Source organism: Rhinopithecus bieti, unplaced genomic scaffold, assembly GCF_001698545.2.
Source record: "Rhinopithecus bieti isolate Rb0 unplaced genomic scaffold, ASM169854v2 scaffold_17826, whole genome shotgun sequence".
NCBI lineage: Eukaryota > Metazoa > Chordata > Mammalia > Primates > Cercopithecidae > Rhinopithecus > Rhinopithecus bieti.
In genome coordinates, this window is record NW_016809016.1 from 114,604 (window position 1) to 134,369 (window position 19,766).

Genomic DNA, 19,766 nt, shown 5'->3' on the forward strand with positions numbered 1-19,766 from the left:
AAATATATATATATATATATATATACATATATATATATATTAGCCAGGCCCAGTGGCATGCGCCTGTTATCCCAGCTACGCAGGAGGCTGAGGCACAAGAATCTCTTGAACCTGGGAGGCAGAGGTTGCAGTGAGCTGAGATCATGCCATTGCACTCCAGCCTGGGAGACAGAGCAAGACCCAGTCTCAACATAAATTAATTAATTAGCTGGGCACAGTGGCACACACCTGTAGTTCCAGATAGGAGGCTGAGGTGGGAGGATCACTTGAGCCCAGGAGCTCGAGGCTGCTGTGAGCCCTGATTGTTCCGCTGCACTCCAGCCTGGGCAGCAGAGCAACACCCAGTCTCAAAAAACTGATTTCTGTTCATCCACCCAAGCAGCCCAAAGATGAAAGGCCAGGTTCCTAGTGAGGCACAGTTATTACCACATGTCTCAGAAAACCGAAGACAGAGAGCACAGCAGGAGTTTCATGGGATTTTGGGTAGTTTTCAGGTTATTTCTTAAGAAATAGCAAGTTTTAAGAGGCAATCCATAGGAAAATTTGACAGAAAAGTGAAAAAAAAAAAAAAAGTTGCTATAAGTAATACGGCCTCCTCGGAAATGTACATGTTAACAGCTTTCTGCCTAAAAATTGTTTCTTCTTTATTCCCGGGATTTGCTGACCCTTCACAAGGCCTACCTTGATACTCATTTCACTAGACAAAAAAATCAAAGGGAGACTTTTACCATCATTGTTTTCTTGTTCATTTTCAGAACAAACAGGAAGGAGCTCTGAAAGGTAGGAGGATATCCTGGGCCAGAATGACCCTCTGAAAATCAAAGCCCAAAGCCTCGGGGCTATGAAGACAAAGTAGAAGAAAGGGAAAGGAGAAAAGAGAGGGGAGGAAACAAAGAAAAGAGAAAAGGACACAGCTCATGGTGCCAGGAATTTGGAAACCCGCCACCTCGGCAACTTTGAGACGCCGATGGGCCCAGGCGAGGGTGTCCTGGGGGTCTGGCCCGGCTGAACCACCAGGCCAGCTTCTCTGCCTGGAGGAGCTAACCCGACCACCGCCTGCCTCCTGCTCCACCCTCAGACACGTACGGCTTGGACTCGTGGGGGTTGGGGTTGGGCACAGGGTCCGTGAGCCGCAACTCAAACTCGGCGCAGCGCAGGTGCGTCTCGCGGTAGTGCTGGATGAGGGCGTAGATGCTGCTGAAGGTGAGGTTGTCAGTCAGGTAGTACTTCAGGGTTCCACCCTCCGTGGTGGAACGGATCCGGCAGTGCTGGACCCGGCCTGACCGCCTGCAGGGAGAGAACACCATCAGGGCTGGGAGAACACAGGCCGGGTCACTGCGGCAGCCAGGGCCTCAGAGGCGGGGACATCACATGTGGCCACACAACCTTCCCTCTGCTCCTAGAACAGACACAGGAGGCTGGGCGCAGTGCCTCACACCTGTAATCCCAACACTTTGGGAGGCCGAGGCGCGTGGATCGCCTGAGGTCAGGAGTTCAAGACTAGCCTGGCCAACACAGTGAAATCTCGTCTCTACTAAAAATACAAAAATTAGCTAGGAATGGTGGCACATGCCTGTAATCCCAGCTACTTATAAGGCTGAGGCAGGAGAATCACTTGTACCCGGGAAGTGGCGGTTGCAGTGAGCTGAGATCGCGCCACTGCACTCCAGCCTAGGTGACGGAGCTAGAGTCCATCTCAAAAAAAAAAAAAAAACGCATGCAGGGTCTTAGTATAGGCTAGACCCTCAGCCTGGATTCTAGAACATTCTCCCTACTTCCCACACCCCACCCACCCTACCCCCATCCCCCTCTTATCTATATAACTGCTTCTCTAGAGCCAGGATGCTTGGATTCAAATCCCAGCTCTGCCACATATGAGCTAAGTGTCCTGGAGCAGGTCACCCATCCTGAGCCATGGTGTATTACTACCCTAGCGGTCTGACAGGGATGATAACGGTGTCCACCTTAAAGAGGCATCCTGAAGAGCAAACAAGACCGCACACACAAGGTGTCTGGAGTACTGCCCAGCACATGGTAAACATCATTTAGGTGTCCAGTATTATTTGCGTGTTATTAGTATTCTAATTTTCAGCCAGGTGCAATGGCTTACAGCTGTAATCCTAGTGCTTTAGGAGGCTGAGGCCAGAGGATTGCTTAGCCGAGTTCAAAATCAGCCTGGGCAACGTAGTGAGACTCCAGCTCTACAAAAAATTTAAAAATTATCCAGGTGTCGTGGCATGTGCCCGTAGTCCCAGCTACTTAAATGGCTAAGATAGGATTGCTTTAGCCAGGAGTTCGAGGCTGCAGTGAACCGAGATTGCACCATTGTACTACAGCCTTGGTGACAGAGCAAGACCCCATCACAACTTTTTTTTAAGTGACAGAATTATAATTTCCCTCTTTCAGGTCTCATCTTCTTTCAGGAAGGTTTTCCAGACCATTCCCCACATCGTGACATCAGCGCCTTCTCTCACAGACTTTCATAAATCCCAACTCACATTAAACTCCCCCAATAAAGGGAGGGAGGTCCCTTTATCTGGCCTTGTTTCATTGCACTCGTCGCAACTATACTTGCATATCATTTGAGTGACTACTTTTTCATTGCCCATCTCCTTCGAAAGACGCTAATGTCCAGGAGGACAAAGACATTGTCTGTCTGGCGTAAGTACTGCACCTAGCACAGGGCACGCCCTCAAGAAGTATCTTTTAATGCACTGAGACATGGAAAAGTGAGTGGATGAATGAATGCACAAGCTCATCACAGCCAATGACAGCTTCAAAAGGACAGCCCTAGCGTCCCCCTTTTACGGAGGAGACGGAGACACTAGAAGGCTGTCTGAATCATCCAGAGCTGCATGACCCACTCCAGGGCCAGGACCGGGGGAAGTGAGTGAGGCCACATCATCTAAGTGCAGGGTCAGATTTTGTCTTTGTCTAAAATGTTCATATTTTGTTCATCACAGACTTTTTTGCATTACTTTTGATTTTTTAAAAGATTGCCCTGAAATTTCATTAATCTGGATTACTGTGCCCAGGTGAGTCACACCTACCTCACCCTTGTCCCAGCCTAGAAGAGCTTGACAAATGAAATCTGGGATTCAGGTCCCAGCCTGCCCAATTCCTGCCTGAGCTGGAACCACTTGCCACCCTGCCTCATCCGGCCGGCGTGGAGGAGAAGGCAGGTGTTCCCTGGGTCGGGGGCATTACCAGAAGGACAGGGTGTAGTCATTGGGGAAGGTCTCGCTCTCCCGAACCAGGAAGGTGCCGTCCTTGCCCCCTGTCTCCATGCAGTATTCCTGCAGCAACTTCTCGGCACTCGTCCTCTTCTCCACCTTCTTGTGGAACCATTTCTCCCCAAAGTGTAGCTCTGTAGGGGGTATATCCTGGGCCGCAAAGAGAGGAGGGGTTTCTGAAAGCCTTGGAGCAAACCCCAGCATCACTAGACAGGTCCTTCTGTCTCACCCTGACCCAGGGCACCAGATAGCATAGAGAGGCCAGTCTCAGCTGGTCCCCACCAGAAGGGCTCTAGCAAAACAGTACCCACTACCCTCCTCCACCTGCCTCCCACTCCTGAGAGCCCTCATTTATGGTGGCCTCCTGACATCCTGAGACATGGAGTGAGGGGTTCCTAGCATAGCCCTCCATTCTGTTCTATGGGAAGTCTGAGAGCCATGATGCCCTAGGGGCTGCAGAAGTAAACAGCGGGAAAGATGACCACAGCTGGAGGAGAGGGCAACAGGAAAGCCCGGGACCAAGCCAGAGCACCGGCCTCCATCTAAGGCCAATCAGGCCCTTTAGAGAGCAGGAAAGCATCTTGAACCTCACTGGTTAAACCACCTGCGGCAGCCAGCCAATCAGAGACGAGCCAACCAGGCCATGGTACCCAGAGTAGCAGCAACTTCTTCAGCTGAGCATCCCCTTGCCAGCTGAAGCCAGAGAATCCACATGGGAAGGAGGTCCCGGGGGCTGGCTGGTCCTTGTGGGCCCCTGGGGACCTCCTCCCTATGTGGCTAGGGTGCCCCCTACCTGGGGCACTTCTTCCTCCGTAGTCTGTTCAATGTCATCACTGAAGGACAGCTTGGCGTCGGCAATGGCGCAGTAGTGCCGAGTCCATTTCTAGAAAGTGAAACAGGTATTAGTGCCCCCCAAGGCCTCTACCTCATCAACTCTGGAGCCCAGAGGCCCTGCAGGGCATCACCCCAGCATCTACTGTGGATGTGCTTTTCCCAGTTTCATAGACATTTATGGTGACTTCTCTGAATTCAATTCTCTTCAAGGCATTTCTTTTTCAAAATATTGATGCATTTTGAGCTGCTTTTAGTATTTGAGCTTCTTTTTGGACTTTTTAAATCCATGTGTCTAAGGTAGGTACAACTCGTCATCATTTTCTTTTCTATTTCATCTACCTTATAAGACTTTCAGGATTTTCTGTCCAGTTTGTCTAGAGATCTTACCTTCAATATTTACTTGTTGCTTAATGACTTTTTTTTTTTTTTAACTGGTAAAATTTAGTCTCTGGTTTTACTGTAAAGTACCAGTGTTAAGTTCTTAGTTTTGGTCACTGTTTTATTGTCATGCATGATGTTAATGTGAGAGGAGGCTGGGTGCAGGGTATGCAGAAAATTTTTTTTTAATAATGTTTTTATTTTTATTTTTGTATTATACTTTTAAGTTCTAGGATACATGTGCACAATGTGCAGGTTTGTTACACACATATACATGTGCCACATAGGTGTGCTGCCCTTTTTTTTTTTTCTTGAGACAGAGTCTCCCTCTGTCACCCAGGCTGGAGTGCAATGGCTTGATCTCAGCTCACTGAAACCTCTTCCTCCCAGGTTCAAGTAATTCTTCTGCCTCAGCCTCCCGAGTAGCTGGGACTATAGGCACGTGCCACTATGCCCAGCTTATTTTTGCATTTTTAGTAGAGATGGGGTTTCACCATGTTGGCCAGGATGGTCTCGATCTCCTGACCCCGTGATCTGCCCGCCTCAGCCTCCCAAGGTGCTAGGATTATAGGCATGAGCCACCGTGCCTGGCCCAACTTAATTCTTTACTTAAATATTGCCATTTTTGGCTGGTCACAGTGGCCCACGCTGGTAATCCTAGCACTTCGGGAGGCCGAGGTGGGCAGATCACTTGAGATCAGGAGTTCAAGACCAGCCTGGCCAACATGGTGCAACACCATCTCTACTAAGACTACAAAAATTAACAGGGCATGGTGGTGCACGCATGTGGTCCCAGCTACTCAGGAAGCTAAGGCACGAGAATCACTTCAACCGGAAGGTGGAGTCTGTGGTGAGCTGAGATGGTACCACTGCACTCCAGCCTGGGCAATGGAGCAAGACTATCTAAAATAAATAATAAATATTGCCGTTGTTATATTTATATCTAGGATACAAGAAGACATGTAAAAACATACTCAACATGGATATACACATTAGGTAAAGGGATAGAAGCAGCATTAGAGCCTGAAAAATACGCTTTCTGGGGGAACAACCCTGGATTGGAGGATACGAGGGAGTCAGGGCAACCTAAGTGCACACAGCAACAGGTACTGGATCCCGAAACAGGAAAACAGCCTGAGTGGACACAGTGGTAACACTGAAATACAGTCTATAAACTAATTATTAGCATTGTACTACTGTTAATTTCCTGATTGCGCTAATTATACTGTGGTTATGTAGGATGCTATTAATAACATTTGGAGAAGCTTGGTAAGGGTAAATGGGAATATCCCATACCATTTGTGTGTGTATGTAAATATATTATATTGAATCTAAAATTATTTCAAAATAAAACATTAAAAATGCAAAAGGAAAATAAAGTTAGCCAGGCTTAGCGGCTCATGCCTATAATCTCAGCACTTTGAGAGGCCAAGATGGGAGGACTGCTTGAGCCCAGGAGTTTGAAATCAGCCTCGGCAACGTGACCAAATCCCGTCTCTGCAAAAATACAAAAAATTAGCCAGGCGTGGTGGTGCGCACATGCAGTACCAGAGACTCAGGGAGGTCGAGGTGGAAAGATTGCTGGAGCCTGGGAGGTCAAGGCTGCAGTGAGCCATGATCACACCACTGCACTCCAGCCTGGGTGACAGAGTGAGACCCTGTCCCACTAAATAGATAAAGTTTAAGTAGGAAGGTAAATTTGCATGGCAAAAACTCACTTGACTAAAAATGGGAACAAGACAGGAATATTCTCAGAGCTCCCAGCAAGGCTCCAAGCAGCAGCTGCGAGGGGGGTGGCCACAGTGGCTATGGGAAGGGACCAAGGCCCACCTGGTCGATGGAATCCCACATGTACAGCTCTCCCTGTTGCTTCTGCTCATCCTTCTTGTCCTCCACGTTGACATCCACGTCGCCTCGGGGACCCAGCTTCTTGTGCTGAGGGGAAAACATACACACAGACTGTCTCCATGGAGACCCAAGTTTAGGTCTTCGAGCCAGCAGCCTTCATCTGCCTCTTCCCACCCAGGGCCTTTGCACTGCCTGTTCTTGCTGCCCGGCTTCCCTCTTAGTCTGTTCAGCTCTCCAGGTTACCCTGAACAAGGAGGAGGAGCTTTCCTTATAGCTTCATCTAAATATAGCCTATACTGGCCAGGCACAGTGGCTCACGCCTATAAGCCCACCACTTTGGGAGACTGAAGCAGACCGATCACTTGAACTCAGGAGTTCAAGATCAGCCTGGCCAACATGGCGAAAACCTGTATCTACAAAAATATAAAAATTAGCCAGGCGTGGTGGTACGCATCCGTAATCCCAGCTACTCGGGAGGCTGAGGCAGTAAGAATGCTTGAACCTGAGAGGTGGAGGTTGCAGTGAGCTGAGACTGCACCACCGCACTCCAGTCTGGGCAACAGAGTGAGACTCTGTCCCAAAAATAAATAAATAAATAAATAAAAATAACCCACACTCCCCTTCCCATCCTGCCACTCTCTAGCCCCAGGCCTGCTTTATTCGTCTCACGTTTCTAGCCCTACACACACCATGTGATTGTCTTCTGTCTTCACGGCTAGAATATAAGCCCAATAAGGGCAGGGATGTTATTTTGCTTCCTGTTGAGTCTCCTGTGCTAGAAGAGCACTTAGCAGACAGTAAGTGCTCTGTTGATACTCAGTGAATACACAACACCCCCTGTGCCCAGCCTTCTCCAGCACACAGAGGGAAAGGCAGGCTGCAGTCCAGAGGGAACAGGCTGGGCAGGATGGCAGGAGACCCGCTGGGGATTAGACTAAGGCGACCTGGGCGCAAACAGCACTGCAGCTATTCGACCAGCTGTGTGACCCCAGGCAAGTGGCTGCACTTCTCTGAGCCTCAGACTTCTCATCTGCAAGATTAAGACAGTGATGACACCTGGCCTCTCACTCAGGCAAGTGTCTGTAAGTTGAGGGTCATGTAACCTGGTGAAGGAGCTCAGGATGGAGAGTCAGATCCAGATTTGAATTCAGGGCCTATTACCTTACTGGCCATGTGACCTTGGCTGAGTCACCATCGGAGTCTCAGTAATCTGTCTCGTAAAATGGGGATGTGGCAGCCCCTGTGGGATCCCGTAAGTCAAAGAACGTGAAAAATAAGTGTCAACAGTGAAGCAGGACCTCAGTGTCCCGTTGTGAATGGCAGCATGATACATGATACAGGCAGGGGAAAACAGGCTTTGAAGGCAGACCACCTTGACCTTGAATAATTTCCTCAGCAAATACTAAATGTGAGACCCTGGCTGAGCTATTTAACCTCTGAATCTCAATGTCCACATCTGTAAAGTGGGCAAGGGCTGAGGTTATTCATCCCACAGTGTCGTGACGAGACTGAGGAAGAAGATATATATGACCATGCCTAGACCAGTGCATGGTACGAGGTGACTGGCCAATGCCATTTCCACCTCATCTCTTGAAATAGAAAGAAGTGAGCCACAGCATATCAGGGGTGGGGCAGAGGGTGCTCTAAAAGGGGCCTTCAGTACTTTGCATCCTAGAACAAGAGCTGAAAAATCCCTGGGAACACAGAGCAAGCCATCCTAATGGAAACAGAAGGAACGAGCTGGGAGCAGGGAAGAGCAAATGCAACCAGGCTGCCCTGAAGAGTCACCAACCAGGTGCCTGAGAAGCCATGGACCCTCCATGGCCAAGCTCCATCCACCCCTTATCCTGCCTGGAAGCATCCCTTGGCATCTCCGAAACAACTGCCTGGGCGCAAACAGTGCGGGAGCTATTTTGTTAACTCATGACCCTGAGCAGGTGGCTGCACTTCTCCAGGCCTCACACTTCTCATCTGCAAGGCTAAGACAATTGACAGCTGATCTCCTGCTTAAGCAAACATCTGTACCTTGAGGGTCACTGTCTTGGCCAAACACTCCCTGTGCACTGACACTCTTACCCATGGGGGCACCAACATCCCCTCCTCTGGTTGGGCTTAGCCAAAGCTCCTTGCACTGCCTGGTGTTTCTCTATTGATGGGTTTGTCTCCCTACCAAACCATGACTTCTTGGAACACAAGGATTGTGCCCAATGTATCTTGGTGACCCAGTGACAATTGAGGGTATATGCCACATGCTGACACCACCCACACCCTTGTGTGTGCTATTCCCCCAACCTGGTAGGACATCCCCCTTCTCTGCTTACTGCTATGGTCTGAATGTCTGTGTCCTCCCAAAATGTATATGTTGAAACCTAATCCCCAGTGTAACGGTATTTGGAGATGGTGGTTTTGGAAGGTGGTGGCTGTGTCCCCACCCAAATCTCATCTTGAATTGTAGCTCCCATAATTCCCACGTCATGGGAGGAACCCAGTGGGAGGTAACTGAATCATGGGGGCGGGTCTTTCAGCTGCTATTTTTGTGATAGTGAACACATCTCATGAGATCTGGTTTTATAAATGGGAGTTTCCCTGCACAAGCGCTCTTGCCTGCCACAATGTAAGATGTGACTCTGCTCCTCCTTCATCTTCTGACATGATTGTGAGGCCTCCCCAGCCATGTGGAACTGTGAACCATTAAATGTCTTTCCTTTATAAATTACCCAGCCTTGGGTATGCCTTGGGTATGTCTTTATGAGCAGTGTGAGAATGGGTTAACACAGAAGGTGATTAGGTCATGAGGGTAGGGTCCTCATGAATGGGAATGAGGGTAGAGCTCTCATGAGTGGGAATGAGGGTAGAGCTCTCATGAATGCGAATGAGGGTAGAGCTCTCATGAATTGGAACGGTGCCCTTATAAAAGAGGCCAAAGATATCTCCATGACCCAGATGGTTATTTATTAATAAGTAAGTATTTAAAAATAAAAGAGGCCCCAGAGAGCTGCCTCACTCCTTTCACCATGTGAGGACACAACTAGAAGTTGACAGCCTACAACTTGGAAGAGGACTCTCATACCAGCACCCTGACCTTGAACTTCCAGCCTCCAGAACCGTGATAAATCAGTGCCTGTTGTTTATAAGCCACCCAGTTTATGGTATTTTGTGACAGCTGCATGAACACACTGAAATACCTAGGAAACAGCTGTTTGTCCTTCCCCATGAGCTTGTGGGAATGTCAACAAAATTCACATTCGCTCCTTCCATGAAAGGCTGACCACTAGGGACTTCAGATTCCACTGCCCTTGCAGGTAACACGACTGAGTTCTCACGCACAGAACACAAAAGGACGGGACAGCTGATTTGCTTACCAGAAACCATTTGCCCTGACACCCTTGGAGTTCCCGTGCTCTGAGCTGGAACTCGGATGTGCCTGAGACCCAGTGTCTACCACACAAACAAGGACAAAGCAAAGTCCCATTTTTGTGTAATGAGCTCCTTCAAAATCTGGAGAAGGCTACAGACCCCTTTCTCAGAATAATAATGCATAAAATTACAAAGGAAACTCGATTATATTGAAACATGATTAAGACATTAAATAGGCCGGGCGCGGTGGCTCACGCCTGTAATTCCAGCACTTTGGGAGGCAGAGACGGGCAGATCACGAAGTCAGGAGATCGAGACCATCCGGTCAACACGGTGAAACCCCGTCTCTACTAAAAATACAAAAAATATTTAGCGGGGCGTAGTGGTGGCGCCTGTTGTCCCAGCTACTCTGGGAGGCTGAGGCAGGGGAATGGCATGAACCCAGGAGGCAGAGCTTGCAGTGAGCCAAGATCACGCCACTCCACTCCAGTCTGGGGACAGAGTGGGACTCCATCTCCAAAAAAATAAAAAATATTAAATAAATATTTGCAATACACTAATAGATGTGTTTCTTTATTAACATCTTAAATAAGATCTAGAGGCAGATCTAATAACCTCCATAATTCCAAAGTGATGACGAGCACATTATTTTGAAATATTTGCAGTAACTGTAAATGTGATATGAAAATACTCATGACTTCCACTGGTGACAGAGCCCCCAAGTGGCTTGCTGCCAACGTTCATAATGGAAGGAAGTATTAAGTTTTATGTACAGGTTAAACAAATAAAGATGTAATTTTTTTTCTGTTGAAGTTCACATGCCCCTCTGATTCTAACCGTGGATTCTTTGGGGGTCTGTAAAACCCAAGTTGAAAACTGCTGCCCTGAGAGATGGTAGAGCAGAATGTGGGGGTCCCAGGTCCCTGAATCACCTTGTGGGTTAGAGCTCAAAACTCACAGAACATTCTCCCTCGTGTGGGGAAGAAATAAACTCTTCTGTGCTTTAAGCCACTGCATATCTGGTCTCTTTATCCTAATAATTCAAACATCCAAATGTTACCGTGGCATCCCTAGGCACAGATATAATCATTCATCTCCCCTGTAGCACTAGGAATAACAGCTCTATTGCTGCACTCAGCATTTTCTAGCAACTGCCCGCCTCCCACACAACTGGAAGCTCCAATCACAGAAACAGCACCCAAGTCACTGGACACCTCCAGCATCTCGAATAAGGCTGACTCCGAGAGAGGGTGGGGAAGGTTCACCAATGAACGAAGAAACCATAACAAGTTAGCCTTTAACGTAGCACCAACTACAGGACAGGCGCAGTTCCACGTACTGTGCACGCCTTCCCTCACATGATGCTTCCAGCAAATTGGCCAGGTGGGTTCTAGTATTATCTCCCCCTGAGAATGGTGAGAACAGAGGCTCCCAAAGGTCAATCACTTTGCCTGAGGTCACAGTGTTAGTAAGGAGAGCAGGTTTGAGCCTGTAGAGTACGACCTGGAGCAGGCCCAGTAGGACACAGAACTGGTGAATGGGACCCAGAGCCAGGGAACCGAGCCACTGGGCTCCCTGGACAGCTGACAGCAGCACCCGGGGTGCCTACCTTGATGATGATCTTCTCCCGCAGCTGGCTGGGCGAGGGCAGCTGGTCAGCGCTGGCCTCCGTGGGCTTCATCAGCAGCAGGTCGCCAAACACTTCCTTGAAGGTCTTGGCCATGTGACGCTGCTGCTCCACGCTGCAGTGCTCCTCGATGGACAGGATCACTGGGAAGCTGCAGGCGGAAGAGGGTGGGCAGCTCGGCAGGGGGAGCAGGCACCTCTGCATCTGCCCCACAGAGGGGCCAGGGCAGCTCGGCCCTGGGGCAACAGAAACCGGGTGCTGCTCGGGGCACAGCCCCCACATCTGCCCTCCCAGAAGGAGAGGACCTCACCCTGGGTGTGAGGGCACAAGCCTTGGGACTCAGAACAGCTGCAGTCTGATTGAGGAGCTTCCCCATACCCCAGAATGCACCTTTTCTCTTTTTTTTTCCCATCCGTTCAAGTCTTTAAACTTACAGAAAAAAGTCTCTAATTTTTTTTTAATTTCAAACTTACAGAAAAGATCAAAGACAGTGCAATAAGCACCCATGTAAGCTTCACCTAGGGTCACCAGCGTTGACATTGTCCCATGTGCGCATCTACCTACTTTAGTATATTTATTATTTTCTTTATTTATAAAGTGTATTGGTTTCATATATTCTCATTCATATGCACACATAGGTAATTTACATATGTATGCATGCATACATTTATTATTTGTATGTGTACATATGTATATTTATATAAGGTGTCTGCATTTATAGATCATTTGTGTGTGTGCATCTAGAGTTGATTTTTCTCATCTATTGAGGTTATGGTCCATAAAGTCACCACCAACACTGATTGGCAAATACCTGAGCCACTGCTCCTAAGGGGAAATACAGGGTCAGGGCCTTTGGAGCCTGTGGTCACAACATTTACCTCAACGGATCAAAATCTGACCTTGTTTTATGTGTGTTTCTGTTTCAAGACACCTCATTTGGTATATATTGTTGACTGACATCGGGCTGACAGCCAGCATCACTGCAATTTGTGCCTGAATGAAGCATAGCTGACACAGGTATTTTCTCCATCGGGCACATCACAGCCTTCTCATGCTCAGGAACACCAGGCAGTCCTCAGCACTGTGCTTCAGGCCATCTGAACAGCAAAATCACTAAGAAAAAGCTCAAAAACAGGAACAATGTGGCACTCGACAGACGGTGAGAAGGACACTTGCTGAAGCTTTCATGCTGTAGACCAGGAAGGGGAGCGCTGCTTTGCTTAACCTCAGCTGAACACGCGTGCATCACGTGAGTCTCATTTCCCACACTTTGTGCATGTCTCAAAATGACCTCAGAGTGCTTTGAGGTTTGATTTGGGGTTACAAGTCAATTTTAGCAAGCAGGTCAATTCAGTTACAGAATTCACCAATAAGGATCACCTATCTCTGTCTGTATCATGTGAACGTGTGTGTATGTATACAGTCACATATTAGTACATGCATATACATACATATATACGCATATATATATTTATGTGTGTGTGTGTACATATACACATGCACACTCCTCCTGAGGGAGCAGAAAACTCATTTATTTATTTATTTTTACATTTTTGGAGATGGAGTTTCACTCATTGCCCAGGCTGGAGGGCAATAGCACGACTTCAGCTCATTACAACCTCCGCCTCCCAAGTTCAAGCAATTCTCCTGCCTCAACCTCCTGACTAGCTGAGATGACAGGCACCCACCACCACGCCCAGCTAATTTTTTGTATTTTTAGTAGAGACAGGGTTTCACCATGTTGGCCAGGCTGGTCTCAAACTCCTGACTTCAGTTGATCCACCCACCGTGGCCTCCGAAAGTGCTGGGATTACAGGCGTGAGCCACCACGCCCGGCCTATATTTATATTTCATTTATACGTGTATTTACGTTTCCTCCTGAAGCATCTGAAATGAGGCGCGGACATCCTCCACAGGTATCTCTTAAGAACAAGAGCATCCCCCGACTTCGCCACACCATGTCACCCCAGGAAATTATCTTTAAACAATGATCACTAGACATACTCATCATTAGACATACTCAAATTTCCCCAGTTATCCAAGAAACATAGTGTCTAGATGGGGTTTTTCCCACCGAGAATCCATCTGAGGCTTGTGGATGGCATTCACTATGAAACAAAATTATTCTTTTTTTTTTTTTTTTTTTTGAGACGGAGTCTCTCGGCTCACTGCAAGCTCCGCCTCCCGGGTTCACGCCATTCTCTTGCCTCAGCCTCCCAGAGTAGCTGGGACTACAGGCGCCCGCCACCACACTCGACTAATTTTTTATATTTTTAGTAGAGACGGGGTTTCACCGTGTTAGCCAGGATGGTCTCGATCTCCTGACCTTGTGATCCACCTGTCTCGGCCTCCCAAAGTGCTGGGATGACAGGCGTGAGCCACCGCGCCCAGCCGAAAACAAAATTATTCTAAAGGTAACCATGTCACTTCCATAAACAGGAAACCACATCACTCGATAGAAATGAAGGTAAAAGTGAAAATAAACTGACGATGATAAAAATAAAATCCTGAACCATGTTCCAGCTCAAGTAAATCACAGCCTCATCACTCCTGGGAAGCATGGACCCAGCTCATTCCCCGACCCTGACCCATACACCCTTACTAGAACACAACAGCTAAAAAGCTTTTAGAACAAAGGCTAGTAAGTTGGTATCAAAACTTAACTGGCAGCAAAATGTGAACCATTCAAATGAATGCTGCTTGCAATCATTTTTTTAAATCCCTCTTAATACCAATAAGGATGCCTTTGCTAAAAAAAATTAATGCATTAATGTTTAATTACAGAGTTCTAGCCCTATAGGTGTTAGATGATTCCAGGCCTATTTTAACCAGAAAAACTTTCTCTAGCCATGAATGAGATAATGTTCAGTGAGTGACTATCAACTCACAACCATAAGCACCTATGTCCTAAAAAGGAAAGCAAACTCGCAAAGCAGTGTAAGCAGCCCCTCCACAGTGTCTGGTAATACAGGCTCCTTCCATCTGCCTGCTGGAGGTTGGCACTAAGAAGGGCTGGGGTCCTACGGGGGAGAACACTGCGATGGAGACATCATATGCTTTCATTGAAAGGTTTTCGCCAAGTGGGAAAAGACGTCCATAATTTCACTGTCTCAGAGCAACACCTCCACCCAGCTCGAGGGACATCTGCGGTAAATTCAATAAAAATAACCAGTCGGGCTGGGCGCAGTGGCTCATGCTCATAATCCCAGCTCTTTGGGAGGTTGAGGCAGGAGGATCACCTGAGGTCATGAGTTCAAGACCAGCCTGGCCAACACAGTGAAACCCTGTCTCTACAAAAATACAAAAATTAGTCAGGCATGATGGCAGGTGCCTGTAATCCCAGCTACTCGGGAGGCTGAGACAGGGGAATTACTTGAACTCAGGAGGTGGAGGTTGCAGTGAGCCAAGATACTGCCATTGTACTCTAGCCTGGGTGACAGAGCGAGATTCCATCTGAAAAGAAAAGAAAAGAAAAGAAAAGGAAAAGGAAAAGGAAAAGGAAAAGGAAAAGGAAAAGGAAAAGGAAAAGGAAAAGGAAAAGGAAAAGAAAGGAAAGGAAAGGAAGGAAAGGAAGGAAAAGAAGGAAGGAAAGAAGGGAAGAAGAAGAAAAGAAGGAAAAAAAGAAAATCCATCTTATTGACTGAACACTAACTCTATGCCAGGTGCAGGGTTAAGCACTTGCTGTAATGGCATCTCATTTAACCCTCACAACTGCCCTGTGAGGTGCACACAATTTTCACCTCTGTTTTTTAATGTGGGAATTGAAGCATAGAATAGTAAGTGCTTTGCCCAAGCTAGTACTTCACGGCTGGATTCAAACTTGGCAAAAAGGATTCAGAAGCCATACTCGTAAGTGCTATTGTACTCCAGAAGGGATAAAAAGAGACAACTATCATTCCACTGAGCCTATAGAAGGCCTCCTGCCAGCTCTCAGAAATAATAAGGAACCCAGACCAGGAGTCAGTATGTGATGGCCTCCGCCCCAAATCTGGCCTGCCATCTCTTTCTGTAATTTGTAATTCAAGTTTCAACTGGAACATAGCCAAGCCCATCTGTTTACCTCTTGTCCACAGCTGTTTTGCACTTCAGCAACAGGGCTGAATAGTTGCAACAGAGACCACAGGTCCCACAAAGCCTGAAATATTTCTTTTTTTTTGGGGGGGGGGGGGACAGAGTCTCACTCTGCCGCCCAGGCTGGAGTGCAGTGGCCGCATCTCAGCTCACTGCAAGCTCTGCCTCCCGGGTTCGCGCCATTCTCCTGCCTCAGCCTCCCGAGTAGCTGGGACTACAGGCGCCCACCACCACGCCCGGCTAGTTTTTTTTCTTGTATTTTTCAGTAGAGACAGGGTTTCACCGTGTTAGCCAGGATGGTCTCAATCTCCTGACCTCATGATCCGTCCGTCCAGGCCTCCCAAAGTGCTAGGATTACAGGCGTGAGCCACCACGCCTGGCCAGCCTGAAATATTTCTATCTGGCCCTTTACAGAACAATTCCGTTGACCTCCAGCCCAAATCAAGAACTTATAGTGCGACAGAAAAGGATTAGACCTGAGGTTAGAAACCCTTGAAACAAACCTAAATATTCTCATCCACTTAATCTCTCCTTGCCTCAATTTACTCATCTGTTAAATGGGGATGACCATACCCACTTTGCGGCAAAGAATCAAGATGATCACATGTACAAAGGGCCTAGCACAGAGCCTGGCCCCAGGCAGCTATTCAAGAAATACACCAACCACCACCACTACTGGCTGCTTGGATTCTGCCTGTAGAAACAGGTTTGGTGGGGGTGACAACTAGGCAGAAAAGAGGGAATTAGGACAGAAGGGAATTTTAACTTTCTTTGCCTCTCTTTTTTTTTTCTTTGAGACAGGGTCTCGCTCCGTTGCCTAGGCTGCAGTGCAATGGTGCAATCTCAGCTCACTGTAACCTCTGCCTCCCAGGTTCAAGCAGTCCTCCCACCTCAGCTTCCCTAGTAGCTGGGACCACAGGTGCATGCCACTGCATCCAGCTGATTTTTTTTTTTTTTTTTTTTTGTATTTTTGGTAGAGATGGGGTTTCACCATGTTGCCCAGGCTCTTCTCCAACTCCTGACCTCAGGTGATCACACCTCAGACTCCCAAAGTGCCAGGATTACAGGCATGAGCCACTGCGCCCAGCCTTTCCTTCTCTTTCAAGGGTTCTGAAAGTAGGGGCCAGACAGAATGAGGAGGTGGGGTGGGCACTGAGCAGCCACAGGGTTCCCCCAGCCAGAGCCTCCTCGGGGCTCTAGATTCCGGGAGTAACCTGCACTCTCAGCCTGCAGGGGGCGCCAACACTCGGGTGAGAACTTGATGGCACCAGCTTTGGCCAAGATGGGGCGCAGGCCTTCCTACATTTGGAGGGAGGCGTCTATGTGTGTTTGCCTGTCTGTGCAATCCTAGCTGCCTTCCTCTTTAAGTCACACCACCCAGAAATCAGCCAACTGACCTTGAGGTAACAAAGGCGTGTTCTTTGATGGCCTGTACGACGTCATCAAACTTGATCTTGGTGGTCCGCGTCCAGCCGTGGTAGATGACCGGCTTCCCATCAGGCCCGTCCCAGCAGTCCACTACAGGGAGAAACGTGACATACTCAACAACACGTGTGTTCACCGACAGCCCCGAGGTCAGCCCCCAGCCCACACACCAGTTCAGTTACTAGACAAGGACGCCCACACTCCCTCCATTCAGCTGCCAAGGACATGGGTTTCCCTGTGTACGCAGGGTTCCCTGTGCGTTTACATAATGCAAGTGCAGCTGTCCAAGACAAGCTAGTTTCAATGCTGCTTTTTATTTTATTTTTTTTCTTTTTTTGAGAGATGAAGTCTCACTCTGTTGCCCAGCCTGGAGTGCAGTGGCACAATCTCGCCCTACTGCAATCTCCGCCTCCCAGGTTCACGCACTTCCCCTGTCTCAGTCTCCCGAGTAGCTGGGACTATAGGCGCGTACCACCACGCCCAGTTAATTTTTTGTATTTTAGTAAAGACAGGTTTGCACCATGTTGGCCAGGGTGGTCTCGATATCCTGTCCTCATGATCCGCCCGCCTCAGCCTTCCGAAGTGCTGGGATTAGAGGCATGAGCCACCGCGCCCGGCCTCAACGCTTCTTCTTAAAGAAGATTTTTACCACGTGTTTTATTTTGACTTTGCCTGTTGAAAACCTTGACTGCCTTTTCTGCCCGTGGAAATGATACAGAGCAGTGAGAAATTTATTTGTAAAGGTTCACAGTAAAATTTTCAAACAGAAATGGGTCATGTGGAAGGTGAACACCCCCAATCTTTTGGACCCTGAGGGCACAGAAGCTGATGCTTAAAGCTTTTCTTCTAAACATTTGTTTTTTTCTGAGGGAGGAGAGTCTATAGAATAACTGCTACAAAACATTGCTTCCATCATGAGTGGTTTTGGTAACACTGGAGCCTAAGTCAGTGGTTGTTGCCTTTTTTTTTTGAGACAAAGTCTCCCTCTGCTGCCCAGGCTGGAGAGCAGTGGCACAATCTCAGCTTACTGCAACCTCTGCTTCCCGGGCTCAAGCGACTCTTGTGCCTCGGCCTCCCAAGTAGCTGGGATTACAGATGTGCACCATCACACCTGGCAATTTTTGTATTTTTAGTAGAGACAGCGTTTCGCCATGTTGGCCAGACTGGTCTCAAACTGATCTCAAGTGATCTCCTGATCTCAAGTGACCCGCCCGCCTCGATCTCTCACAGTGCTGGGATTACAGGCATGAGACACCATGCCCAGCTGGTTGTTGCCTTTTCTCAACCAAATGCACCCATGAGCCTTTGGTGAGAGAGAGGCTGGAAGGAAAAGAGCCAGAGAGGCTATGAGAAGGAAGGAGGGAAGTAAGGCCTCTGCCATCTGCCCAGCCACAGATGCCGGCTGACCCTTCTGTTCTTTTCTGTTTAGACACAGAGTCTCGCTCTGTTGCCCAGGCTAGAGTGCAGTGGCACAATCACAGCTCACCACTGCCTCAACCTCCTGGGCTCAAGCGATCCTCCCACCTCAGCCTCCCAAGTTGTTGGGACCACAGGTGCATGCCACCACACACAGCTAACTTTTTTACTTTTTCTAATGACAGAATCTCACCGTGTCGCCCAGGCTGGTCTCAAACTCTTGGCCTCATGCAGTCCTCCCACTTCAGCCTCCCAAAGTGCTGGGATTACAGGCAGGAGCCACCATATCCAGCCCCGATCGTTCTTTTCACATTTGCTCACAGACCCCCCAATCCAGGTGATACGGGGTACCTGTGCACACCTAGGACCCAGCTGCCAAAACACAGTGGGTGTCTGTTTGCCTTCCTCTAAAACCAGCCCAGGAGGAAGCTGAGGAGATACAGATGACAGGGACTCTGTCTCAAAAAAAAAAAAAGAAAGAAAGAAAGAGAAAGAAAGAAACATCACACTCTAACCCCATAAATATGCACAGTTGTTATGTGTCCATTAAAACTTTTTTAAAATTTGAAAGAAAACATGGAGCAACGACATGGTTATCCTCAATTTGCTGTGAGCGTGACCTCAGCCAAGAAGGAGCTACTCACGTTCAATGCAGCGACAGCCCATGCGCAGGCAGCGGATGTAAGCTTCCGGGGACGACTCGCTCCGCAGCTGGTCACCTGTGAGGTACCTGCAGGAGAGAAGGCAGGTGGCCATGAGGGGGTGGCAGCCACAGGGGTTGGGGGGCCAAGCCTGCACCTCGGGGTGTTGCGGGGGAACTTCTCAGCCTGAGTTCCCAAAGCTCTGAATTCTTCATCTAGAAAGACTCCAAGCTAAGGCCTAGGACAGAAATACACAACTCCACGGTCACACTGGGCATGAGCTTTGAACTCAGGTCACAATCACAGGAGGTGACTGCTGACCACCTGGGCAACGCAAGCATGGAGAGGACGTGTTCTTTTGAGGAGAAGTTGGTCAAAGCACGTCAGAAGCAGAAAAGCTGCAGAAGATGAATTAACAAAGCCCCGCGGCCACCCTCTGGGTCCTCGGTCTAAACAGAGATGGGCACTTCTTTTGGTATCAGGGCCAAGGCCAGGCACAGAACAGGCATTCAACAACTGTCGGTGGAATCGACTCTGCTAGGAGCCACACCCACCAAAACTGCCGTGAGAATGACTCCTTACTGCACTTCTTCACCATGATTCACCTCAACTTTTTTTTAAAGTTTGTGTTCCGAGGCCAGGCACGGAGGCTCACACCTGTAGTCCCAGCAGTTTGGGAGGCTGAGGCGGGCAGATCATGAGGTCAGGTGTTCGAGACCAACCTGGCCAACATAGTGAAATTCTGTCTCTACTAAAAATACAAAAAAAAAAAAAAAAAAATAGCTGGGCATGGTGGCATGTGCCTGTAGTCCCAGCTACTCGGGAGGCTAAGGCGGGAGAATCTCTTGAACCAGGGAGGCAGAGGTTGTGGCGAGCCGAGATTGCACCACTGCACTCCAGCCTGGGCAACAGAGCAAGACCACGTCTCAAAAAAAA

The 19,766-nt window shown here is 48.4% G+C and overlaps 1 protein-coding gene across 2 annotated transcripts in view; it reads right to left on the reverse strand.

Annotated features, from left to right (window-relative positions):
• PLCG2 (phospholipase C gamma 2) overlaps positions 1 to 19,766 on the reverse strand; it is a 218,497-nt gene that overhangs the window by 54,246 nt on the left and 144,485 nt on the right. For both annotated transcript variants that reach the window (XM_017888219.1, XM_017888218.1), the window contains 7 exons: positions 18,834 to 18,919; positions 16,746 to 16,866; positions 11,260 to 11,428; positions 6,276 to 6,380; positions 4,027 to 4,116; positions 3,208 to 3,383; positions 1,087 to 1,287 (listed from right to left, as the gene is read on the reverse strand). In XM_017888219.1, the coding sequence (XP_017743708.1) occupies positions 1,087 to 1,287; positions 3,208 to 3,383; positions 4,027 to 4,116; positions 6,276 to 6,380; positions 11,260 to 11,428; positions 16,746 to 16,866; positions 18,834 to 18,919 (948 nt within the window). The remainder of the gene's footprint in view (positions 1 to 1,086; positions 1,288 to 3,207; positions 3,384 to 4,026; positions 4,117 to 6,275; positions 6,381 to 11,259; positions 11,429 to 16,745; positions 16,867 to 18,833; positions 18,920 to 19,766) is intronic.